The sequence below is a fragment of the Gorilla gorilla genome, chromosome 5 (assembly GCF_029281585.2).
Source record: "Gorilla gorilla gorilla isolate KB3781 chromosome 5, NHGRI_mGorGor1-v2.1_pri, whole genome shotgun sequence".
NCBI classification, from domain to species: domain Eukaryota; kingdom Metazoa; phylum Chordata; class Mammalia; order Primates; family Hominidae; genus Gorilla; species Gorilla gorilla.
In genome coordinates this window covers 156,895,477-156,917,502 of record NC_073229.2, presented here as the reverse complement: position 1 = coordinate 156,917,502, position 22,026 = coordinate 156,895,477, and the positions used below count along the sequence as shown (strand labels likewise).

The 22,026-nt window shown below is 38.6% G+C and overlaps 1 protein-coding gene and 1 pseudogene across 1 annotated transcript in view; one reads left to right on the top strand and one right to left on the bottom strand.

Moving 5' to 3' along the window:
- The first annotated feature begins 1,369 nt into the window (after positions 1-1,369).
- LOC101125335 (pantetheinase) overlaps positions 1,370-22,026 on the top strand; it is a 32,482-nt gene continuing 11,825 nt past the window's right edge. Inside the window, exons 1-3 of the mRNA XM_004044695.3 lie at positions 1,370-1,599; positions 3,585-3,715; positions 21,226-21,418. Of these exons, the coding sequence (XP_004044743.1) occupies positions 1,390-1,599; positions 3,585-3,715; positions 21,226-21,418 (534 nt within the window). The 5' untranslated portion in view covers positions 1,370-1,389. The remainder of the gene's footprint in view (positions 1,600-3,584; positions 3,716-21,225; positions 21,419-22,026) is intronic.
- LOC101125703 (cyclin-G1-like) lies at positions 15,741-16,627 on the bottom strand (annotated as a pseudogene).

The following is a 22,026-nucleotide window of genomic DNA, read 5'->3' as shown; positions in this document are numbered from 1 at the left end:
GGAGCTTGGAGCTCGGGAAGTGAATCCTCCTGGAGTCAAGCCTTGATATAGCTAGCCCTGGCAGCTGCTTGACTGCAGCCTTGTGAAAGAGACCTTGGGCCAGAGGCACCAGCTAAACTGCCCCTGGATTCCTGACCCAGAGAAAGTGGGAGATGATGTATTTTTGCTTTTTGAAGCTGCTGAATTTGGGGATAATTTGCTATATAGCAATAGAAAATGAGTAACTCTTTTGTATTCCTCTTTGTCCTGGCTTCCCCATTTTGAGGAAAATAAAGTAAATCAAAGTGTAGAGCTGAAATATTCACATGAAAATAATAATAAAGTTTTAAAATTATTTGAATGTCTATGTGTTGACATTCCAAAATACATGAATTCCAAAAATTTATATGTTGAAGTCCTAACTGTCAGTATCTTAGAATGTAACCTTTTTTGGAAAAGGGGTCATTTCAGATCTAATTAGTTAAGATGAAGTTATACTGCAGTACAGTGGGCACTAAATCTAATTGGTCCTATGATTGAGTCTCAGTCTTTCAGTGAGCCTGTACCCGTGGGTTTATGACCTTCAGTTGGCTTTTTTCTTCTGCCTTTATTTGGCATAAAAAACAAAGCAGGTGGATCACCTGAGGTCAGCAATTTGAGACCAGCCTGCCCAACACAGCGAAACCCTGTCTCTACTAAAAATACAAAAAATTAGCCTGGCGTGGTGGCGGGCGCCTGTAATCCCAGCTACTTGGGAGGCTGAGGCAGGAGAATCACATGAACCCGAGAGGCGGAGGTTGCAGTGAGCCGAGATTTCGCCACTGCACTCTAGCCTGGGTGACAAGAGTGAAACTCCATCTCAAACAACAACAACAATAAACAAACAACAACGATGACAAAAAAAGCTAGAGCTGGGATTTTCCCTTTCCCTGTGTTAAAGATTAGAGTGGTGTCCTCACAAAAAGGGAAAACTTGGACACAGGCACACACATGGGGAGAATAGCATATGAAGAGACACAGGGAGAAGGCAGCCATCTATGGGTCAAGGAGAGAGGCCTGGAACACATCTTTCCTTCACCACCCTCAGGAGGAACCAACTCTGCTGACACCTTCATCTGGGACTCCCACCCTCCAGAACTGCAAAGCAATAAATTTTTTATTTTTTACACCACCCAGTTTATTGTATTTTGTTAGGCAGCCCTAGCGAACTAATGTACATAGAGTTCTTGAGTTAATCTTCACAAATTACTGCAATAAGGGAGGGTCTTTTGTTATGTAACAATGCTATGAAATCGTAGCGTTTTCTTAATTAACTTCCGTAGTTTAAGGTACTAAGCTCTGGACACCACGTGTCTTCTTTCTATAAATACCAGGACATGCTCTGTTTTTCAGCACTCATTGGACTTCAGCATGACTACTCAGTTGCCAGCTTACGTGGCAATTTTGCTTTTCTATGTCTCAAGAGCCAGCTGCCAGGACACTTTCATTGCAGCTGTTTATGAGCATGCAGCGATATTGCCCAATGCCACCCTAACACCAGTGTCTCGTGAGGAGGCTTTGGCATTAATGAATCGGAATCTGGACATTTTGGAAGGAGCGATCACATCAGCAGCAGATCAGGTACCATCTCTACCATCTCTCCAGTGTACTGGATTCTATGAGAAAGGAGGGGGTCCTAGGAGACAGGGCCACTGTCAGGGTCAGTTACACTTTTAGATGATATATGTATCAGAGTAGCCAAGAACCTTTATTTTACAGTTAGAATTCTACTTTCCTCTCAAAATTAGAGCAAGGACTTCCCTAACAGTAAGAACAAAGTTAAGAAAAGAACAATTTGCTCATTATCAAGAAGCAGCAGACCTTTGAGGAACTGGCCATAAATTCAACATCTTTGTTCCCCTTTTCTGGTACAGATGGAGGTTGGAGGATAAATGGGTCAGGGACTAGGTGCTATTTTCAGAGTATTAGTGGCCTTCATGTACTCATGTGCTATTAAGGCTTTGCAGATTTTCGAACAAATTTATAATCTGAAAACAAATTTAAGTTTTCAATTCCTTGCCAGCATGCATTATATACTTCATACTTCATTCTAATTACAAGATAAAAGTATATGTAATGCATTGTGAGTCCTTAAGTTGAGTGAAGGTTTCAGTTTGAAGTTAATCATACAGTATAAATTGTGGTTTACACAAATATTATTTTAAAAGCTATTGATCGATTAGGTGTAGACCAGGAATATATGAAGTGTGATAAAAGTCATGGATAAATGTGTATTACATATATCTATAAATATATATTCTTTTGTGTTGTTGAGATAGGGTCTCACTCTGTCACCCAGGATGGAGTATAGTGGTGTGATCACGTCTCACTGCAGCCTTGACTTCCCGGGCTCAGGTGATTCTCCCACTACAGTCTCCAGAGTAGCTGGGACCACAGACGCATGCCACCGTGCCCAGCTAAGTTTTGTATTTTTTGTAGAGATGGGATTTTGCCATGTTGCCCACGCTGGACTTGAACTCCTGACCTCAGGTGATCCACCTGCCTTGGGCTCCCAAAGTGCTGGGATTACAGGCATGAGCTACCGTGACTGTCCTATATTCTTATATATACTAATATTTAAAAGGTTATCAGGAGTTCTGATGTTCTTTTTCATCCTTAGTCCAACTATTTCTTTGAAGGTCACAGAGCTTTTTAAGGTGACTCTCTAATTGGAAGGTGCCCAGGTTAGCTCAGGCAGTACTTGTAGGCATGGGACAGTTCAAGTAACCAGTTTGTGGCTCCTCTTTTTCTGAGAAGCAGGAATCATGTTTCCAGGGGAAAGCTGGGGCAGAGGAGGAAATAAACAGAATATTTAAATTATTAATCAGTCTTGACACAGGCACAGTCATCAGCCAAAGTTCAAGGAGAGGCTTGGTTCCAGGATAAGCTAGGTTTATAGTTAACGACTGCCATAGGAAACAACAATGGCAGGATTAGAAAATTAAAATGCTTGACTAAGCCAGGTGCGGTGGCTCATGTCTGTAATTCCAACACTTTGGGAGGCTGAGGCAGGCGGATCACCTGAGGTTGGGAGTTCAAGATCATCCTGACCAATATGGAGAAACCCCATCTCTACTAAAAATACAAAAATTAGCCAGGCGTGGTAGTGGATGCCTGTGATCCTAGCTACTTATGAGGCTGAGGCGGGAGAATCGCTTGAACCCGGGAGGTGGAGGTTGTGGTAAGCCGAGATCTAGCGATTGCACTCCAGCCTGGGCAGCAAGAGCGAAACTCCATCTGAAAAAAAAAACAGAGAGAAAAAAAAATGCTTGACTAGAAGCCCAAACCTCACCATTATGTAACATATCCATGCAACAAACCTGCATTTGTACCCTTTGAATCTAAAATTAGAAATAAAGAAAAGAAAAGAAAAAGAAAAAGAAGTGACAGTGCACTGAAAAAAAAGGAAATTAAAATGCTTTAGAAAAGAAAATAAATTATAAAAATATAGAAAACAAAATAAGATTTAAGGGGTGTGGGGGAAGCCCAAATAGTTGTTACTCAGCCACTCAGCTCCTCAGCTCCTCTTGCAGGCCCCCCTTTGGATTAAGTTGCATTTTTAACAGGGTGCGCATATTATTGTGACTCCAGAAGATGCTATTTATGGCTGGAACTTCAACAGGGACTCTCTCTACCCATATTTGGAGGACATCCCAGACCCTGAAGTAAACTGGATCCCCTGTAATAATCCTAACAGGTAAAGAAACAACTTGTGAAAAATTCACTAGTGAACATCAACTTGATTTACCTGGGAAAACTTTGTTGATGATCATTGCATAGATCCACGATCAATTCTTAAGTTTCAGTATAGCTTATTTTTCATCTACTATGGGTATATTTACTGGGAGAGCAAATATGAATTATGAAGTCACAGAAATCAGAGCTAGAAGGTAGCTTAGAAATCATCACATTCAGTGTGAACATCTCTGGTCTCTGACTCCTCACCAGTGAACAGAAAAATATTTCCCTGTGTAGGTCTGTGATTTGAAAACTATATGAGTAAATGGCAAAACAGAGTCACATCGGTTTAAGATTAATAGTTTTCCTTTCTCATTGCTAAGATAGCTGATGAGGTTAATGTAGTAAAGTCCTTAAAGTGTAAGCTGATTGTAATCTAAGAGGTGATATGGCAGGATTGTAAGTGGTTTAAGTCAGGTCTCGGCTACAGAGATATTAAGTGTGGTGAAAGCAGCACTATTAATTTTAATGTAAGGAAACCAATATCTTATACACCTAAGAAAATCATGTCGATTCACATACTTCTTTCTGAATACACATGGCTAAAATTATTTTAGGAATTCCTCTTCTGGAACTATTCTCAAAACCGCACAACGCCAGTTAGAATGGTGATCATTAAAAAGTCAGGAAACAACAGATGCTGGAGAGGATGTGGAGAAAGAGGAACACTTTTACACTGTTGGTGGGAGTATAAATTAGTTCAACCATTGTGGAAGACAGTGTGGTGATTCCTCAAGGATCTAGAACCAGAAATACCATTTGATCCACAAATCCCATTACTGGGTATATACCAAAGGATCATAAATCATTTTACTATAAAGACACATGGACACATGCACACATATGTTTATTGCAGCACTGTTCACAATAGCAAAGACTTGGAACCAACCCAAATACCCATCAATGGTAGACTGGATAAAGAAAATGTGGCACATATATACCATGGAACACTACGCAGCTGTAAAAAAGGATGAGTTCGTGTCCTTTGCAGAGACATGGATAAAGCTGGAAACCATCATTCTCAGCAAACTAACACAGGAACAGAAAACAAAACACTGCATGTTCTCGCTCATAAGTGGGAGTTGAACAATGAGAATACATAGACACAAAGAGGGGAACATCACACACCGGGGCCTGTTGGGGAGTCGGGGGCTAAGGGAGGGATGGCATTAGGAGAAATACCTAATGTAGATGATGGGTTGGTGGGTGCAGAAAATCACCATGGCACGTGTATACCTATGTAACAAGCCTGCATGTTCTGCACATGTATCTCAGAGCTTAAAGTATAATAATAATAATACTAAAATTAAAAATCCCGCAGAAACTGGCTGGGTGTGGTGACTCATGCCTGTAATTCCAACACTTTGGGAGGCCGAGGCAGGAGGATCACCTGAGGTCAGGAGTTCGAGACCAGCCTGGCCAATTTGGCAAAACCCCATCTCTACTAAAAATACAAAAATTAGTGGGGCGTGGTGGTGGGCACCTATAATCCCAGCTACTTGGAAGGCTGAGGCAGGGAGAACTGCTTGAACCTGGGAGGCAAAGGTTGCAGTGAGCCAAGATAGTGACACTGCACTCCAGCCTGGGTGACAGAGCTAGACTCTGTCTCAAAAACAAACAAACAAACAAACCCACAAAAACTACTTACAGAGACACCTTGATTTTGACAAGGTGGATTTTGATAAATTCCATTGTTATTTATCGTAATCATTTACTCTATTCTTATTTAATTGTACCATAATTATTTCTTATTTAATCATGTCATATGTCAGTGCTTCAGTTTCTAAAAGGCAAGCACTCTATTATCACTTCCACTATGAATTGAATTGACTTATTTCTGAATGGCCTTGCCCTAGAACCTCATCTCCAAGGGCGTCCTGAACATTCCCACAAGGATGTCCCATTCACTTCATTTCAAGGAACACGGTTGCCCATTTATGTTTTCCATCAACTAATGATGTCTGAATGTCTTGCCTTAATTCTCTCTGTCTCTCTTTCTCTTTTTTTTTTTTTTTGAGAGAGAGACTCTGTGTCGCCCAAGCTGGAGTGCAGTGGCATGATCTCAGCTCACTGCAACCTCTATCCCCCAGGTCCAAGCAATTCTCATGCCTCAGCCTCCCGAAGATGACAAGTGTGAGCCAGAACATCCAGCTAGTTTTTTGTATTTTCAGTAGAGATGGGTTTCACCATGTTGGCCAGGCTGGTCTTGAACTCCTGGCCTCAAGTGATCCACCTGCTCGGCCTCCCAAAGTGCTGGGATTACAGGTATGAGTCATCACGCCCAGCTGCCTTAATTTATTAACTCTGCAAATTTTTTTTGAGTACCTATTATGTCTAAACATTGTTCTGGGCAATGAAGTGAACAAAACAGATTAAAAATTCCTGTCCCCTTGAAATTTATATTCTAGTGTGGGGAGGTAATACATTTTTAAAAAAGATAATTATCTATCTATCATCTATCTATCATCTATCTACCTATCTTTATATAGGTATCTTTCATCTGTCTACCTATCTATGATATGAGGTGGAAGTAAATGTTATGGAAAAAATAAAGTGGGGAAGGTGAATAGGGTGGCAAGCGTGGGGCTGAAATTTTAAAAGGTCGTCTGAGGGCATCACAGTGAGATTTCAGCAAAGACCTGAAAGAAATGAGGCAATAGATCATGTGAGTATCTGAAAAAAGTGCATTCCAGGCTGAAGGAATTCTAAATTCCAAGATCCTGTGGTCAGAGTATGTGTCTAACCTATGGAACAGAAAAAGGGTTAGTGTGGTTACAGTGATGTGACAGAAGAGGAGAAAAGTAGGAAATGGAGGCAGAAGGGCAGGAGGAGCGCAATGTTGAGAATAGACTCCAGGGTATAGGTCACCAAAGAAGCAGAGGGCAGTTCAAAAGCTGTTGTGATCATTATGGCATAGAGATGATGGGTTTGAGACCAAGAAATGGTAGAAGTTTAGGTACTGAGAAGTGGACAGATTCCGAATAAAGTTTGAAAGTAGCACTGGCAGGTTTTGTTGAAAGACTGGATGTAGGATGTGAGAGAAAAGGAGGACTCAATATCCTTCCCTGCTTTCATAGAATCAGATCTCATCTTATTGAGTATGTTTGAAGTATGCACATAGTTGGTTGCTTTCTCTTCTCATATTCACCAAACTTTTGGGACCTACATCACCTCTTAGATTGAGTGTTAAAGGAACAGGCTCTCATCACTTTTCTATTTAATTTATTTAGCATTTATATGTCATATCGTTCCAGAAGGATTTGAAGTTTCTAATTATATCTAATATAATTAAAAATAGGATACTTTAGTTCTAACAACAAACTGGAACCCATATGAATAGAGGAAGCAGTTGTTATGAGGCATCATGGTAAAGAGCTGCTCATTACAACTGGATGTTAAGTATAGTTCTAAGAGTTTCTGAGCAGCTAAGAGAAGTACAATTTTGTTCAGACACTTTGATTGCATCATAGAAGAAAGCTTGCATATTTCTTCAGAGACAAACTATGTCTAATAACCTAACTTAAAGATGAATTTACTTATTCAACTTTTTTTGTTAATTATTTTATTTTTAACTTTCATGGGTACATAGTAGATGTATATATTTATAGGGTACATGAGATATTTTGATGTTTGTACACAAGCATGCAATGGTAACAATCACATCATGAAGAATGGGGTTTCCATCCCCTCAAGCATTTATCCTTTTTATTACAAACCATTCAATTATGCTGTTTTAGGTATTTTAAAATGTACAATTAAGTTATTATTGATTATAGTCACCCTGTTGTGCTATTGAATACTAGACCTTATTCATTCATTCTAACTATTTTTTTGTACCCATTAATCTCCTCACTTTCTCCCCACCCCTCCCCTAACTACCCTTCCCAGCCTCTGGTAACCATCTTTCTATTCTCTATCTCTACCTCCATGAGTTCAATTGTTTTGATTTTCAGATCCCACAAATAAGTGAGAAAATGTGATGTTTGCCTTTCTGTGCCTAACTTACGTTATTTCACATAACCTAATGATCTCCAGTTCCATTCATATTGTTGCAAATGACTGGATCTCGTTCTTTTTGTAGCTGAATAGTACTTTATTGTGTACATGTACCACACGGTTGTTTCCAAATTTTGGCTATTGTGAACAGAGTTGCAATAAACATGAAAGTGCAGATATCTTTTCTGTATACTGATTTTCTTTTTGAGGAGTATATACCCAGCAGTGGGATTGCTGGATCGTATGGTGGCTCTATTTTTAGTTTTTTGAGAAACCTTCAAACTGTTCTCTACAGTGACTGTACTAATTTGCATTCCCACTAACAGTGTATGAGGGTTCCCTTTTCTCCACATCCTCACCAGCATTTGTTATAAGTCATTTTAACAGGTGTGAGATGAGATAATTGTAGTTTTGATTTGCTTTTTTTTTTTTTTGAGACAGAGCCTCCCTCTTGTCACCCAGGCTGAAGTGCAATGGTGCCATCTTGGCTCACTGCAACCTCTGCCTCCTGGGTTCAAGCAATTCTCCTGCCTCAGCCTCACGAGTAGCTGGGATTACAGGTGCCTGCCACTACACCTGGCTATTTTTGTATTTTTGGTAGAGACAGGGTTCCACCATGTTGTCCAGGCTGGTCTCAAACTCCTGACCTCAGGTGATCCTCTTGCCTCAGCCTCCAGAAGTGCTGGGATTATAGGTGTGAACCACCGTGCCCGGTTGATTTGCAGTTTTCTGATGATCAGTGATGTTGAGCAACTTTTCACATGCCTGTTTGCCATTTGTATAACTTCTTTTGAGAAATGTCTGTTCAAATCTTTTGCCCATTTTTGGATTGGATTATTAGATTTTTTTCCTATAGAGTTGTTTGGACTTCTTACATATTTCGGTTATGAATGCCTTATAAGATGGATAGTTTGCAAATATTTTATCCCAATCTGTGGGTTGTCTCTTCACTTTCTTGATAGTTTCCCCTGCTGTGCAGAAGCTTTTTACCTTCATGTGATTCCATTTGTCCATTTTTGCTTTGGTTGCCTGTGCCTGTGGGGTATTACTCAAGAAATCTTTGTCCAGACCAATGTCCTGGAGAGTTTCCCCAAAGTTTTCTTTTAGTAGTTTCATAGTTTGAGGTCAAATATTTAAGTATATAATTCATTTTTATTTGATTTTTGTATATGGTGAGAGATATGGGTCTACTTTCATTCTTCCGCATATGGGTATCTGGTTTTCCCAGCACCATTTATTGAAAAAACTGTCCTTTCCCCAATATATGCTCTTGGCATCTTTGTTGAAGACGAGTTCACTGTAGATATTTGGGCTTATTTCTGGGTTCTCTCTTCTGTTTCATTGGTCTATGTGTCTGTTTTTATGCCAGTACCATGCAGTTTTGATTACTAGAGCTCTGTAGTATAATTTAAAGTCAGGTAATGTGATTTCTCCAGTTTTTTTTCTTTTTGCTTAGGAGGGCTTCTGGATCTTCTGTGTTTCCACGTAAATTTTAGAATTTTTTTTTTCTATGTCTGTGAAGAATGACATTGGTATTTTGATGGAGATTGCATTGAATCTGTAGAATGCTTTGGATAGTATGGGCATTTTAACAATATTGATTCTTCCAATCTATGAACATGGAATATCTTTCCATGTTTTGTGTCCTCTTCAATTTCTTACATCAATGTTTTACAGACTTCATTGTAGAGAGCTTTCTCTTCTTTGGATAAATTAATTCCTAGGTATTGTATTTTATTTACAGCTATAACAAATGCTATTCCTTTCTTGATTTCTTTTTCAGATTGCTTGCTGTTGGCACAGAAATGCTACTGATTTTTTATGTTGATTTTGTATCCTGCAACTTTACTGAATATGTTTGTCAGTTCTATTAGTTTTTTGGTGGAGTCTTTAGGGTTTTCCAAGTATAAGATAATAGCATCTGCAAACAAAAATAATTTTCCTCCTTTCCAATTTGGATGCATTTTATTTCTTTCTCTTGTCTGATTACTTTAGTGAGGACCTCCACTACTATGTTGAATAATAGTGGTGAAAATGGACATCCCTGTCTTTTCTAGATCTTAGAGAAAAGCTTTCAGTTTTCCCTCATTCAGTATGATACCAGCCATGGGTCTGTCAAAAATGGCTATTATTGTGTTGAGGTATGTTCCTTCTATACCCAGTTATTGAGGGTTTTTATTATGAAGGAATGTTGAATTTTACCAAATGTTTTTTCAGTGTCAATTGAAATGACCATTTGGTTTTTGTTCTTCATTCTGTTGATATGATGTGCCACAGCAATTGATTTGTGCATGTTGAACCATCCTTGCACCGTTGGGATAAATCCGACTTGGTCATGATGAATAATTTTTTAATGTGTTGTTGCATTTGGTTTGCTAGTATTTTGTTGAGGTTTTTTTGCATCAATGTTCATCAGGGATGTTGGGCTGTAGTTTTCTTTTTTATGTGTCTTTGCCTGGTTTTGGTATAGTATAATACTAGCCTCATTGAATGAGTTTGGAAGCATTCCTTTCTCTATTTTTTGGAATAGTTTGAATAGGATTCGTATTAGTTCTTTAATTGTTTGGTAAAATTCAGCACTGAAGCCTTTAAGTCCTGGGCTTTTTTTTGCTGGGAGATCTTTTATTACAGCTTCAATCTTATTATTTGTTATTTGTCTATTCAGGTTTTGGATTTCTTTGTGGTTCAATCTTGGTAGGCTGTATGTGTCTAGGAATTTATTCATGTCTTTTAGGTTTTCCAATTTATCGGCATGTAGTTGCTCATAGTAATCTCTAATGATCTTTTGAATTTCTGCAGTATTGGTTATAATGTCTCATTTTTCATCTCTGAGTTTATTTTTCTTCTATCTTTTTTTCTTAGTCTCACTAAAAGTCAATTTTATCTTTTCAAAAAGAAACTTTTTAGTTTTTTTTGTATGTTTTTTATTTCAATTTCATTTATTTCTGTTCAGATGTTTATTATTTTTCTTCTACTAATTTCAGGTTTGGTTTGCTCTTCCTTTTCTAGTTTAAAAAAATATATCATTAGGCTGTTTACTTGAAGGTTTTCTTCTTTGTTAGTGTAGGCACTTACAGCTATAAACTTTCCTCTTAGACCAATTTTGCTGTATCCCGTAAGTTTTGATATGTTGCATATCCATTTTCATTTGTTTCAATAAAATTTTTAAATTTCTTCTTAATTTCTTCATTAACCCACTGGTAATTCAGGAGCACATTGTTTAAATTCTGTATGTTTGTATAGTTTTCAAAATTCCCTTTGCTATTGATTTCTAGTACTATTCCACTGTGGTCAGAGAAGATACTTGATATGATCTCAATTTTTTTTAATGTTTTAAGATTTGTTTTGTGACCTAACATATGGTCTCTCCTTGAGAATGATCCATGTGCTGGGGAGAAGAATGTTTATTCTGTAGCCATTGGATGAAATTTTCTGTAACTATCTATTAATCCCACTTGGTCTGTAATGCAGATTAAGTCCAATGTTTCTTTATTTTTTTTTCCTTCTGGATGATCTGTCCAATGCTGAAAGTAGGATGTTGAAATCTCCAGCTATTATTGCATTGGGATCTATCTCTCTCTTTAGCTCTAGTAATATGTCCTTTATATATCTGTGTGCTCAAGTGTTAGGTGCATATATATTTACAATTGTTATATCCTCTGACAGAATTGACCTCTTTATCATTATATAATTAATTTCTTTGTCTTTTATGGTTTTTGTCCTGAAATCTATTCTGTCTGATAAAAATATAGCTACCCCTGCTCCTTTTGTTTTCCATTTGCATGGAAATCTTTGCTATCCCTTTATTTTCTGTCTATGTGTGTCTTTATAAGTGAAGTGTGTTTCTTGTACACAACAGACCATTGCCATTGATTTTTTTTCTTTTTTATCCATTTAGCCACTCTATGTCTTTTGATTGGAGAGTTTAGACCATTTACATTCAATGTTTTATTGTTAAGTAAGGACATACTCCTGCCATTTTGTTTTTTTGTTTTCTGGTTGTTTTGTGGTGTTGTCTTCCTTTCTTCCTGTCTTCCTTTTTGTGAAGGTGTTTTTCTCTGATGGTATGTTTTAATTTTTGCTTTTCATTTTTTGTGTATCTGTTGTAGGTTTTTTGATTTGATGTTATGCAGCTTGTAAATAACAACTTATAGTTCATTATTTTAAAGTGATGACAACTTAACATTGATTGTGTAAACTAACAAGCAAAGAGAAATCTAATAAAAGCTTCATACTTTAACTTCATCCCCCATACTTTTAATTTTTAATAGTTTCTATTTATATCTTATACTGTCTATGTCTTAAAAAGCTTTTATAATTATTATTTTTGATTGGTTCATCTTTTAGTTTTTCTACTCAAGATACGAGAAGTTTACACCACAATTACAGAGTTATAACACTCCATGTTTGTCTGTGTACTTACTAGTGAGTTTTGTACCTTAAGATGCTTTCTTATTGGTTATTGATGTCTTTTTCTTTCAGATTGAAGAAATTTCTTTAGCATTTCTTATAGGAGAAGGCAGTGGGTTCTTTTCTGGCTCAGGGTGGGTCTAGAAATGCCATCCAGGAGCTAAGTCCTGGAACTGAGGACTTTAGGAGTCTGCTTGGTGCTTTATGTTACTGTGGCTAAGTTGGTACCCAATTTGTAAGACAAAGTCCTTTTACTCTTCCCTCTCCTTTCCTCCCCATGCCTCCCCATGGCTACAACAGCTGGGAATGTGATGGGTCACACCTGAAACCAGCATGGTACTGGGTCCCACCCAAGCCTCGTGGTGAGTACTGCCTGGCTGTCACTGATGTTTATTCAAAGCCCAAGGGCTCTTTAGTTAGCAGGTGATGATTCTTGCCAGGACTGGGTCCTTCCATTTAAGGCAGGAAGTTCCCTTATAGCCCAGTGTATGTCTAGAAATATCATCAGAGAGCTAGGGCCTGGATTGGGGGATTCAGTACTCTACTTGGTGCTTTATTTTACTGTGGTTGAGCTGTTATCCAAGTTGCAAGACAAAGTCCTCTTTATGCTCCTGTCTCCTTTCTTAAGGCAGAGGGACGGAGTCTCTCTCAAAGCTGTGAGCCGTGCTGCCTGGAGTTGGAGGAGGGTTGATGCAACCACTCCTTTGACTACTCCAGCTGGTGTCTCACTAGGTTATGTGCGCTCCAAGGCTACTGGTTCTGAGCTCAGTACAGCACTAGGACTTGCCTAGGAATTGTAGTCCTTGTGGCCTAAATCAGCTGTCCCCAACGTTTTTGGCACCAGGGACTGGTTTTGTGGAAGACAATTTTTTAATGGACAGGGTGGAGTATGCTTTCTGGATAAAACTGTTCCACCTTAGATCGTCAGGCATTAGTTAAATTCTCATAAGGAACATGCAACCTAGATTCCTCAGATGCACAGTTCACAACAGGCTTCCATTCCTATGAGAATCTAATGCTGCAACTGATCTGACAGGAGGCGGAGCTCAGGCAGTAATGCCACTCATCTCCTACTGTGCAGCCAGTTTCTAACAAGCCATGGACTGGTACTGCCGTGCAGCCCAATTCCTAACAGGCCACAGTCCATGGCATAGGGATTGGGAACCCCTGGCCTAGACTGCCTTTCAAGTTTATTTAGAACCCCAGAGAACTTTATCCCACATTGGTGATCCTTGGTAGAACTCAGGTTCTGACTGCTGGGTAGGACAATTCCTTTCTGACAAGAGCTGTTCTAAATGTGCCCTCTGTGGGCACTGGCTGAATTCTGTGCCATGTTGCTTTCTGCTGTTACATGGCAACACTGACTTCCAATGTAAAGTCCCACAATCACTGTACTTTCCTTCCCCCAAGGGCACAAATTTTCTCTCCACACCGTGTGGTAACCTGGAGGATGGGGGAGAGTGGTATTGGCAATTAAAGACTTTCTTTCTTACCTCCTTCAGTGCCTCTTTCCTTGATATGATTTTAAAACAAGGTACTGTGATTACTCTTCTGATTTTTGGTTCTTATGAAGGTTCATTCTTGTTGTGGATGGTTGTTCAGTTTGGTGATCCTGCAGGAAGACAATCGCTGGAGGGTTCTATTTGGCCATCTTCCTCTGCTTCCTCCTCATCTTTTATTTCTTCCTCTTGCCTGATTGCTCTGGCTAGGACTTCCAGTATGATGTTGAATAGAAGTGGTGAAGGTGGGCTTCCTTGTCTTATTACAGTTCTTAGAACAAAGGCTTTCAGCTTTTCCCCATTCCATAGGATGTTAGCTGTAGGTGCTGACATATATGCCATCTATAGCCTTTATTATGTTGAGGTATATTCCTTCTGTATAATAAAGTGCACATGTCTGAATTATATATTACTTGCCTTGTGGGTGCCAAGAAACTATTTATACTGCCTAGAATATTAACCTTTATTATGCCTAAAGAGTTCATTAGTCAAATGTTGGTTTTGATGTAGACCTCATAGTTTAAAATTTAACATTTAAATTAAATGGGTTATAATTTTTAATACCACCTAAATACAATATATTGATCCAATATAGAAAGTTAGATCAATGTTAGAAATAGTCACAGTGTACCTTTCCAGACTTGTCATTAGCATTTCATATTTATAGTTTTAGCTTTGATTTGAATGTTTCACAGACGAACTTAAATCAACACATAATTCCACCATAGCATAATAGTAATTAGGCAGTTTCCCTAAATTTGAGAACATTGCCTTAATGTAGTTGTGATGTTTTGAGGCTTCATAGCTTAAATCCATTATACCATTATGGAATCTATAGAGCAGGGCTATGGAGAAAGGCTTCAGAGAAGTTTTTTTTTTTGCTACTATAACCTTATTTAAAGAAACAAACAGAAAAAAACCCAAACTTATTTGAAGTCTGCTTAAATATTACTGTTAAATGTGAAGTGTTTATATCTAACATTCATAATCATATGAATGTCAACATTTAGTTTCGAGTAGAAAAAGATAAATCATTACTGTGAGTTAAGAAATTCAAATGGAGATGTGTGAGGGAGCATATCCATTTCATCCTTCCCATCTCCACCCTCCCCAGAGTTTCATCCCCAGGGTGCCCTTTTTGGTGTCCAGCCTCTGGTGTTCTGCTTGGGGTCTTGACTTCTTCCCATGCCACTCAGGCTCAGCCCCAGACTAGAACAGGGTTTGGGAAGCAGTGGGGATAGCCAAGATGGGTGTCAGTGGGTGGCCCAGCAGTTTCTGTCCCAGGAGTGGCCACAGGCCAGGGGTAGTGGTGGCTGTGCATGTGGCCAGCCTGCTGCCATTGTCCCATCCTTGTCAGGGCCCTCTCTTTCACCTTACAGCATCTGAGGGGCAGAGCTCTAGAGGGTTTGGGCAGACAATGCCTCTGAAAATTTTTTTTAAATAAAATTTAGATGACAAGTATATATCATATATGCAGTGACCAAGCATATAACTACTTTACAGTCGTCTAACTGCTGTAGCAATGATATGTAACTACAGTGTCAAAACACCCTGACAGTTTTCAGAAACCCAATGTGGAGACCATCTGCCATATCTTACTTTTTCTTTAGGTACAATATCCAAATTCATATTGATTTTGCTTACATATGAATAGTTTCAAATTTGTTCACATATGGTTTAAACTTTTTGTCCCTATTGTCTTACTCAGGCTTGTGTAACTTAAAATGAGCCTGAGCATGGGTCTACACACAGCAAGATGTGTAATAAAAACACAATTTTAGTGCTACTTTCAAAATTCATGCTATTAAGAAAGATGCTGTTTTCAAAGCTGAAAAGATCATGGAATGGCTAACTTACATATCAGAGGTTGGATAATTCCTTATTATTGAGGTCTTATATTTTCTGTGTAGTAAATGCCTTCAAATATTAACTGAAAAATCAGTGAAGTCATTTTCCCCTTTGTGATTCCAACTTCATTTTGTATATTTTGAAGATAATTAATATTTTAATTGCAAAAGAAAATTATAGCATTGGAAAATTTTCTGTATATGGAGAATAACAATGAACCAAATTTACCAATTAGGGAACCATTTCAGGAATTGTTGGATGGTGAATTTTTCTTCAGTAACTATGCTTTAGTTGCAATGCAGTATGCCCAGAAACAATCCATTTCAACTTCTGAATGTTTGATTTGGAACATTTGTTTGATGAGTATTCAGTTAAACACTTGGATACAAACTCTTTCCAGAAGGTCACATCTCTACCATTTATCTTGGAATGTTTCTGAAGACATTCTACTCATTTTATTAACTATATACACTTCTGTTTTTAGATCTCCAATAAGATTATAGACAATATCAACATAGAAGGCTTTGATTTAGACTCCAAAGTTTAGAGCATTTGATCTTGACATGCCTTAAATTGGGCTTCCAGTCAAAATTGAGGCCACTTCTCCTTTCAAATGGCAAGTTCTCTTGAATGAGTGAATAATGGAGTTGTAGAAATTGAAAGGCAGTAGTAGCTTTCACTTTACATTACACCTTCTCCAATGCGATCTTTTCCATTCTCATCAAGTCTGAAAGCGTGAACCTATATTCACCTATTTGGAGCACATCAGTTGCCAATGGGACATCCCTTTCCTCTTCTATTGATTTTACAGCCGAATAGAAGAAGCTCAGTTCAACACATCCAAGGTGCTTGGGCTGCACCTTCATTTAACACAGGAATCTGTCCAGTAAATTCACAGAGAAAATGCCTTTGTGTTAAAGCCAAAGAACTGAATTAGACTAACATCTTGTACTTCAAAGTCCTGTAGCCTTGCAGTCATTCTGAGGCTATTGTCTATCATGTGCAAACTCAATTAGTCTCAAACCACAGATCTTTAACTGACATCTAGACTTCAGTTCCAACAAGGCATTCAGCTGGTGTAGCAGTTTCTGACAGTCAGGTTTCAGTACCTCTATCATCTTGATAGTGATTGAGCCTCAGTGGTAACCACCCTTCTTGGGCCTGCACTCACCTCATCCCACGAAATCCAATCTCAGAGGCCTAGGAAACAAAGCAAACAGAGAGGCCCAGGGAGGGGGAGCCTTCCTGGGTGGATGTCTCTGCAGAGCCACCAAGATCATATTGCCCTCATCAGGGTCAGCTTGGAGCTGAAGGGCTGAAAAGGCATTTTGATATTTGATTGCATATTATTTCATACTGTTATTTCAGAGTTTTGTGTGCACACGTTGTTTCTTCAGTAAGCCTAATGCTTTATAAGCATAGCAACCACATCTGACATTTCTGTCTCTCACATTGTATGCTTGGACAGCTCTGCCTGGAATATTCTTCCCCTAGTTGCCCACATGTCCAACATAGTGCTTTGTGTTGTGTCAAAACCTAATGAATATTTGTTGAATATTTAACATGTGCTGATTTTAGATTAGTAAATATCTTTCCGATAATTGATGATTTTTGTTATACCTAGAGATTGAACACCTTGAAAGCAGCCTTAGAAAATGCATTTCAATTATTCTCTTTCACCTCCTCCTTCTGTGCCCAGGACAAAACTCTGCATGGATTAAGGACTCAGCAAATATCATGGATGAAGCAACAGGCAGATTTCAGGCACCATAAGCAAACTGAATTTTTAAACCCTAAATTAGGACATGTGGTCTAATTTTGGAGCATTTTATGTATACGCCAAACAGCCTGAGAAATGTAGCTTGAATTGAAATATATTAGAATACATGAAGACTAATAGAGACAGTAGGAAAATATGTTTGTCATCAGAACTGTTTCAGAAACCCAAAACACCAACCTACTTATTCCACCACTTCAGGTGATCCAAAAAGACTGGGGGTAAACATATTTCAAGTGGTTCAATGTGTTGTAATTTATATCTATGCATTTCAGATATCAGTTGAAGCAAAGGTGGGTTAAACTATTGAATGGTTGTTCTTTCTTACAAACACATTGAAATAATAATTTTCTATATGTATTATTATATCCTTTTCCAATCTTTTTCAAGGATATGTTTTATAGATGATTGCTATGGCTTTCCTTATATTCATTATACAAATCTGTTTGTAGATCTAGTAGCCAATATTTGATGTCACCAAATTTTTATTCATACAACAGTTATCTCAGCCTTCTCAGCTATTCTTCAATAACCATTTATCATTTCAGAGTTGTGCAATAGAGGATAAATATAGCAATATGTTAAATATTATTTTCAAAATTGTATTTTAATTGCTTTACTGGGACAATTATTGGTAACTTTGAAAAAGAATAAAAAAATCAGGCATTAACAAATGCTCCAGGATTTCCATAGTTTCATACTAGCTGGTACTGCCCTAGCCAATCCTTGTTACCTCTTATTTGAACAATGGCAACAGCTTCCTAATGAATCCCCTGCATTTAGTCTCTCACTGTTCCAGTACATTCTGCACCCCGTGTTCTATTTATCTTTATGAAGAAAATTTTGACCAGGTTGCTTCTGTCTTCAAAGGCTTTAATAGTACCTATTTATTACTAAATTTGGAACAAATCTTAGCCTCTTGTGCAAAGCTCAATATCCATCCTTCCTTCCTTCCTTCCTCCCTGCCTCCCTTCTTTCTTTCTTTCTTTTTTTTAAATTTTTTTAAATTTTTTATTTTTTTGAGACAGAGTCTCACTCTGTCACCCAGGCTGGAGTGCAGGGGTGCAATCTCAGCTCACTGCAAGCTCCACCTCCCGAGTTCATGCCATTCTCCTGCCTCAGCCTCCTGAGTAGCTGGGACTACAGGCACCTGCCGCCACGCCCGGCTAATTTTTTGTATTTTTAGTGGAGATGGGGTTTCACCGTGTTAGCCAGGATGGTCTCGATCTCCTGACCTCAGGTGTTCCACTGGCCTCTGTCTTGCAAAGTGCTAGGATTACAGGCGTGAGCCACTGTGCCCTCTCCTCTCCTCTCCTCCCCTCCCCTCCTCTCCCCTCCCCTCCCCTCTCTCTTTCCTTTCTTCTCAAATCTGAGAATGTCTTTATTTCTCCCTCCCTTTTGAAGGGCAGTTCTGATGGATATAGAATTCTTGGTTGTCAGATTTTTTTTTTCTTTCATTACTTTAAATATATCAGCTCAATGCTTTGTGGTCTCCAAAGTTATTGATGACAAATCTGCAGATAATCTTATTGGGGATCCCTTGTATGTATGAGTCACTTCTGTCTTGCTGCTTTCAAGATTCTCATTTTGTCTTTGGCTTTCTACAATTTGATTATAGTGTGTCTTAGTGTGAGTCTCTTTGAATTCATTCTCTTGGAGTTTGTTGAGCTTCTTGGATCTTTATATTCATATCTTTCTTCAAGTTTGGGAAGTTTTCAGCCATTATTTCTTCAAATAATCTCTCTTCTCCTTCTGAGACTCCCACAATGCATGTGTTGGACACTCAATGGTGTTCCTAAGGCTCTGTTCAATTTTCTTTAATATTTTTTGTTGTTGTTCTGCAGACTCAATAATTTCAATGGTCCTGTCTTCCAGTTCACTGTTTCTTTTTTCTACGTGCCTGAATTGGTCTTCGAATCCTCCTATAAAATATTCATTTCAGTTATTGTAATTTTCAGCTCCAGATTCTTTTTAGGTTTTCTATCTCTTTATTGATATTTCTACTTTGTTTTGTTTTTTGATTTTCTCCACATCTTCCTTTATTTTCTTAAGCTTCTGTAAAACCATTGTTTTAAAGTCTGTGTTTAGTAGGTCTGTCATGTGGTCCTTTTCAGGGATGATTTTAGTTGGTTTATTTTTCCTTTCTTTTGAGTGAGTCATACTTTCCTGTTTCTTTGTATGATTTGTGATTTTTTTGGTTGATAACTAGACATTTGAATCTTATCACATGGTTACTCTGGGAATCAGATTCTCTGGGTTTGCTATGTTTGTTTGTTTGTTTGTTTTGTTGTTGTAGGATGTTTGTGTTGAGGATCAGCTTGAGATGTAAATTTAAGGTCTTCTTAGAACTTTTATGAGTCTGTGCCTTTCCCTGGGCATGTATGGCGACTTTCTAAATTTCCCTGTACATTTAATTGCTTATTCCTTAAATGTCTCACTATCCAAAGGAGAAAAAAAGAAAATAAATAAATAAATAAGACACTGGTTCTTTAAATCTCCTGGAAGCCACTTCAGCCAGAAAGAGGGCCTGCAAAAATGGTGTGTCTGTATGTATACACAACAATAGCTGCTTGCCTTTGCGTTTGTACCTCCATGATCAGAAGCAGCAATTAGTGATCAGAATGCAGATCTCGTATATTTGAAAGACAAGGTCATTATTGTCCACCCTGCTCCCATAAGCTGCCTGCAAGCTGCTTTAGGAACACAGACATGGCAGCCTGTCACAGGGACAGGGGATGAGGAATTGGTAACCGCTATTGAGCTAAGAGCTAAAATGGACTGAAATTAACTGTAAGTTACCTTCCAAGCATTCTTCTGGAAGTTGCAAGCACTAGAGCTCCCAAATAGTAATATTAGACAGATTCCAACAGTGCATTTGTTATCTAGGTGGGGAGAAAAATTCCCTGCTCTGCTATCTTCCCAGCATCCCTCTACCTCTAAATTTTTGTTAACTCATTCAAAAAAAAATTTTTTTGAGATGGAGTCTCACTCTTGTTGCCTAGGATGGAGTGCAATGGCATGATCTCAGCTCACCACAACCTCTGCCTCCCAAGATCAAGCAATTCTCCCACCTCAGCCTCTTGAGTAGCTGGGATTATAGGCGCACGCCACCAGGCCCAGCTAATTTTGTATTTTTAGTAGAGACGGGGTTTCTTCATGTTGGTCTGGCTGGTCTCGAACTCCTGACCTCAGCTGATCCACCCACCTCGGCCTCCCAAAATGTTGGGATTACAGGCATGAGCTACCACACCTGGCCCCCCAAAATTTGTTTTTTGAGACAGGGTTTTGCTCTGTTGCCCAGGTTGGAATGCAGTGGAACTCACTGTAGCCTCAAAATTCCAAGTTCGAGCAATCATCCCACCTCAGTCTCCCAAATATCTGAGACTACGGCACACACCACTATGCCTGGCTATTTTTTTTTTCATTTTTTGTAGAGAGACAGTCTTGCTTTGTTGCCCAGGCTGGTCCTAAACTCCTGGGCTCAAGCAATCCTTCCTCCTTGGACTCCCAAAGTGCTGGAATTACAGGCATGAGCAACCACACCCACCCCAAGATATTTTTTAATGCCTCTCTTCTGTTAGACATAATTTTAGTAAACAGGATATGTAAGTCATTGACCTATGATATCCACAGGATGCTGCAGACATTATAAGACAAACACGTAAGTGAAAATATGACTATAGATTACGATAAATGCTATGAAGAAAAAATACGTGGTCTGGAATCTTATCCTACAGTAGGTTCCTACAACCAATTTTACTCAAGCATGGGCTTCCTCTGAACTCCTTTCTTGTCTTAATACTTCTCTTCTAATTATTGTTATTTAGAATTTATTTTTGAATATATCAAATAATAGGTTTAGGCAACTATCATTCAGGATTTTGTTGAAAGTTAAGATTGATTTACAAAGATTTTTTTCCTCCAATAAACATATATCAGATTTGGCCAGACCCCAGTACAAGAAAGACTCAGCTGCCTGGCCAAGAACAACTCTATCTATGTTGTGGCAAATATTGGGGACAAGAAGCCATGCAATACCAGTGATCCTCAGTGTCCCCCTGATGGCCGTTACCAATACAACACTGATGTGGTATTTGATTCTCAAGGAAAACTGGTGGCACGCTACCATAAGGTAAAATTAATTTGCAAATAATCCAATTAGTTAATGCCTAATGAAATAAAGTGGGCAAGGAGAAAAATATGTTATTGATAATGATAAGCACACTTTAGAAATCGAGTAGGGGCAAAGCATAGAAAGTAATGATAAAGTGTGGAAAGCTCCTATAAAGAGGCTTAAGGGGTTCCGTGTACATATAAGAATACAGGAGTGTGTTTTCAGGAGTGTGTAGCAGTCAGAAAGTGCCACATGCATTATGTTGCCTAATGTTGCCTTTTGGACTTTGTCCTTTTAAAGGCATACCCTGGCAATGGGTCAAGGCTAGAATGAAAAACTGCTTACCACATAGACTCTGTCTTGAGGAGAATGGAACAAACAAAGTTCCTTGCCAAGGAAAACAGTTAAGTCTACTTGGCAAACAGAAGCAATCTATTTTATGTCTTATAAGATTCCAGTGGGTCTTTATAGATAAAGATACCCATGTACATATTTGTAATGTGGAGACTGAACTAAAGGCCCAATTTAGCTAGAATGGCCTCTGATTCTTTAAAGCAAACTCATTTCCCATGAAAACACTGATCATAGATGAAATTGGCACTAAGATGTGAGCTTGTACTTTTTCC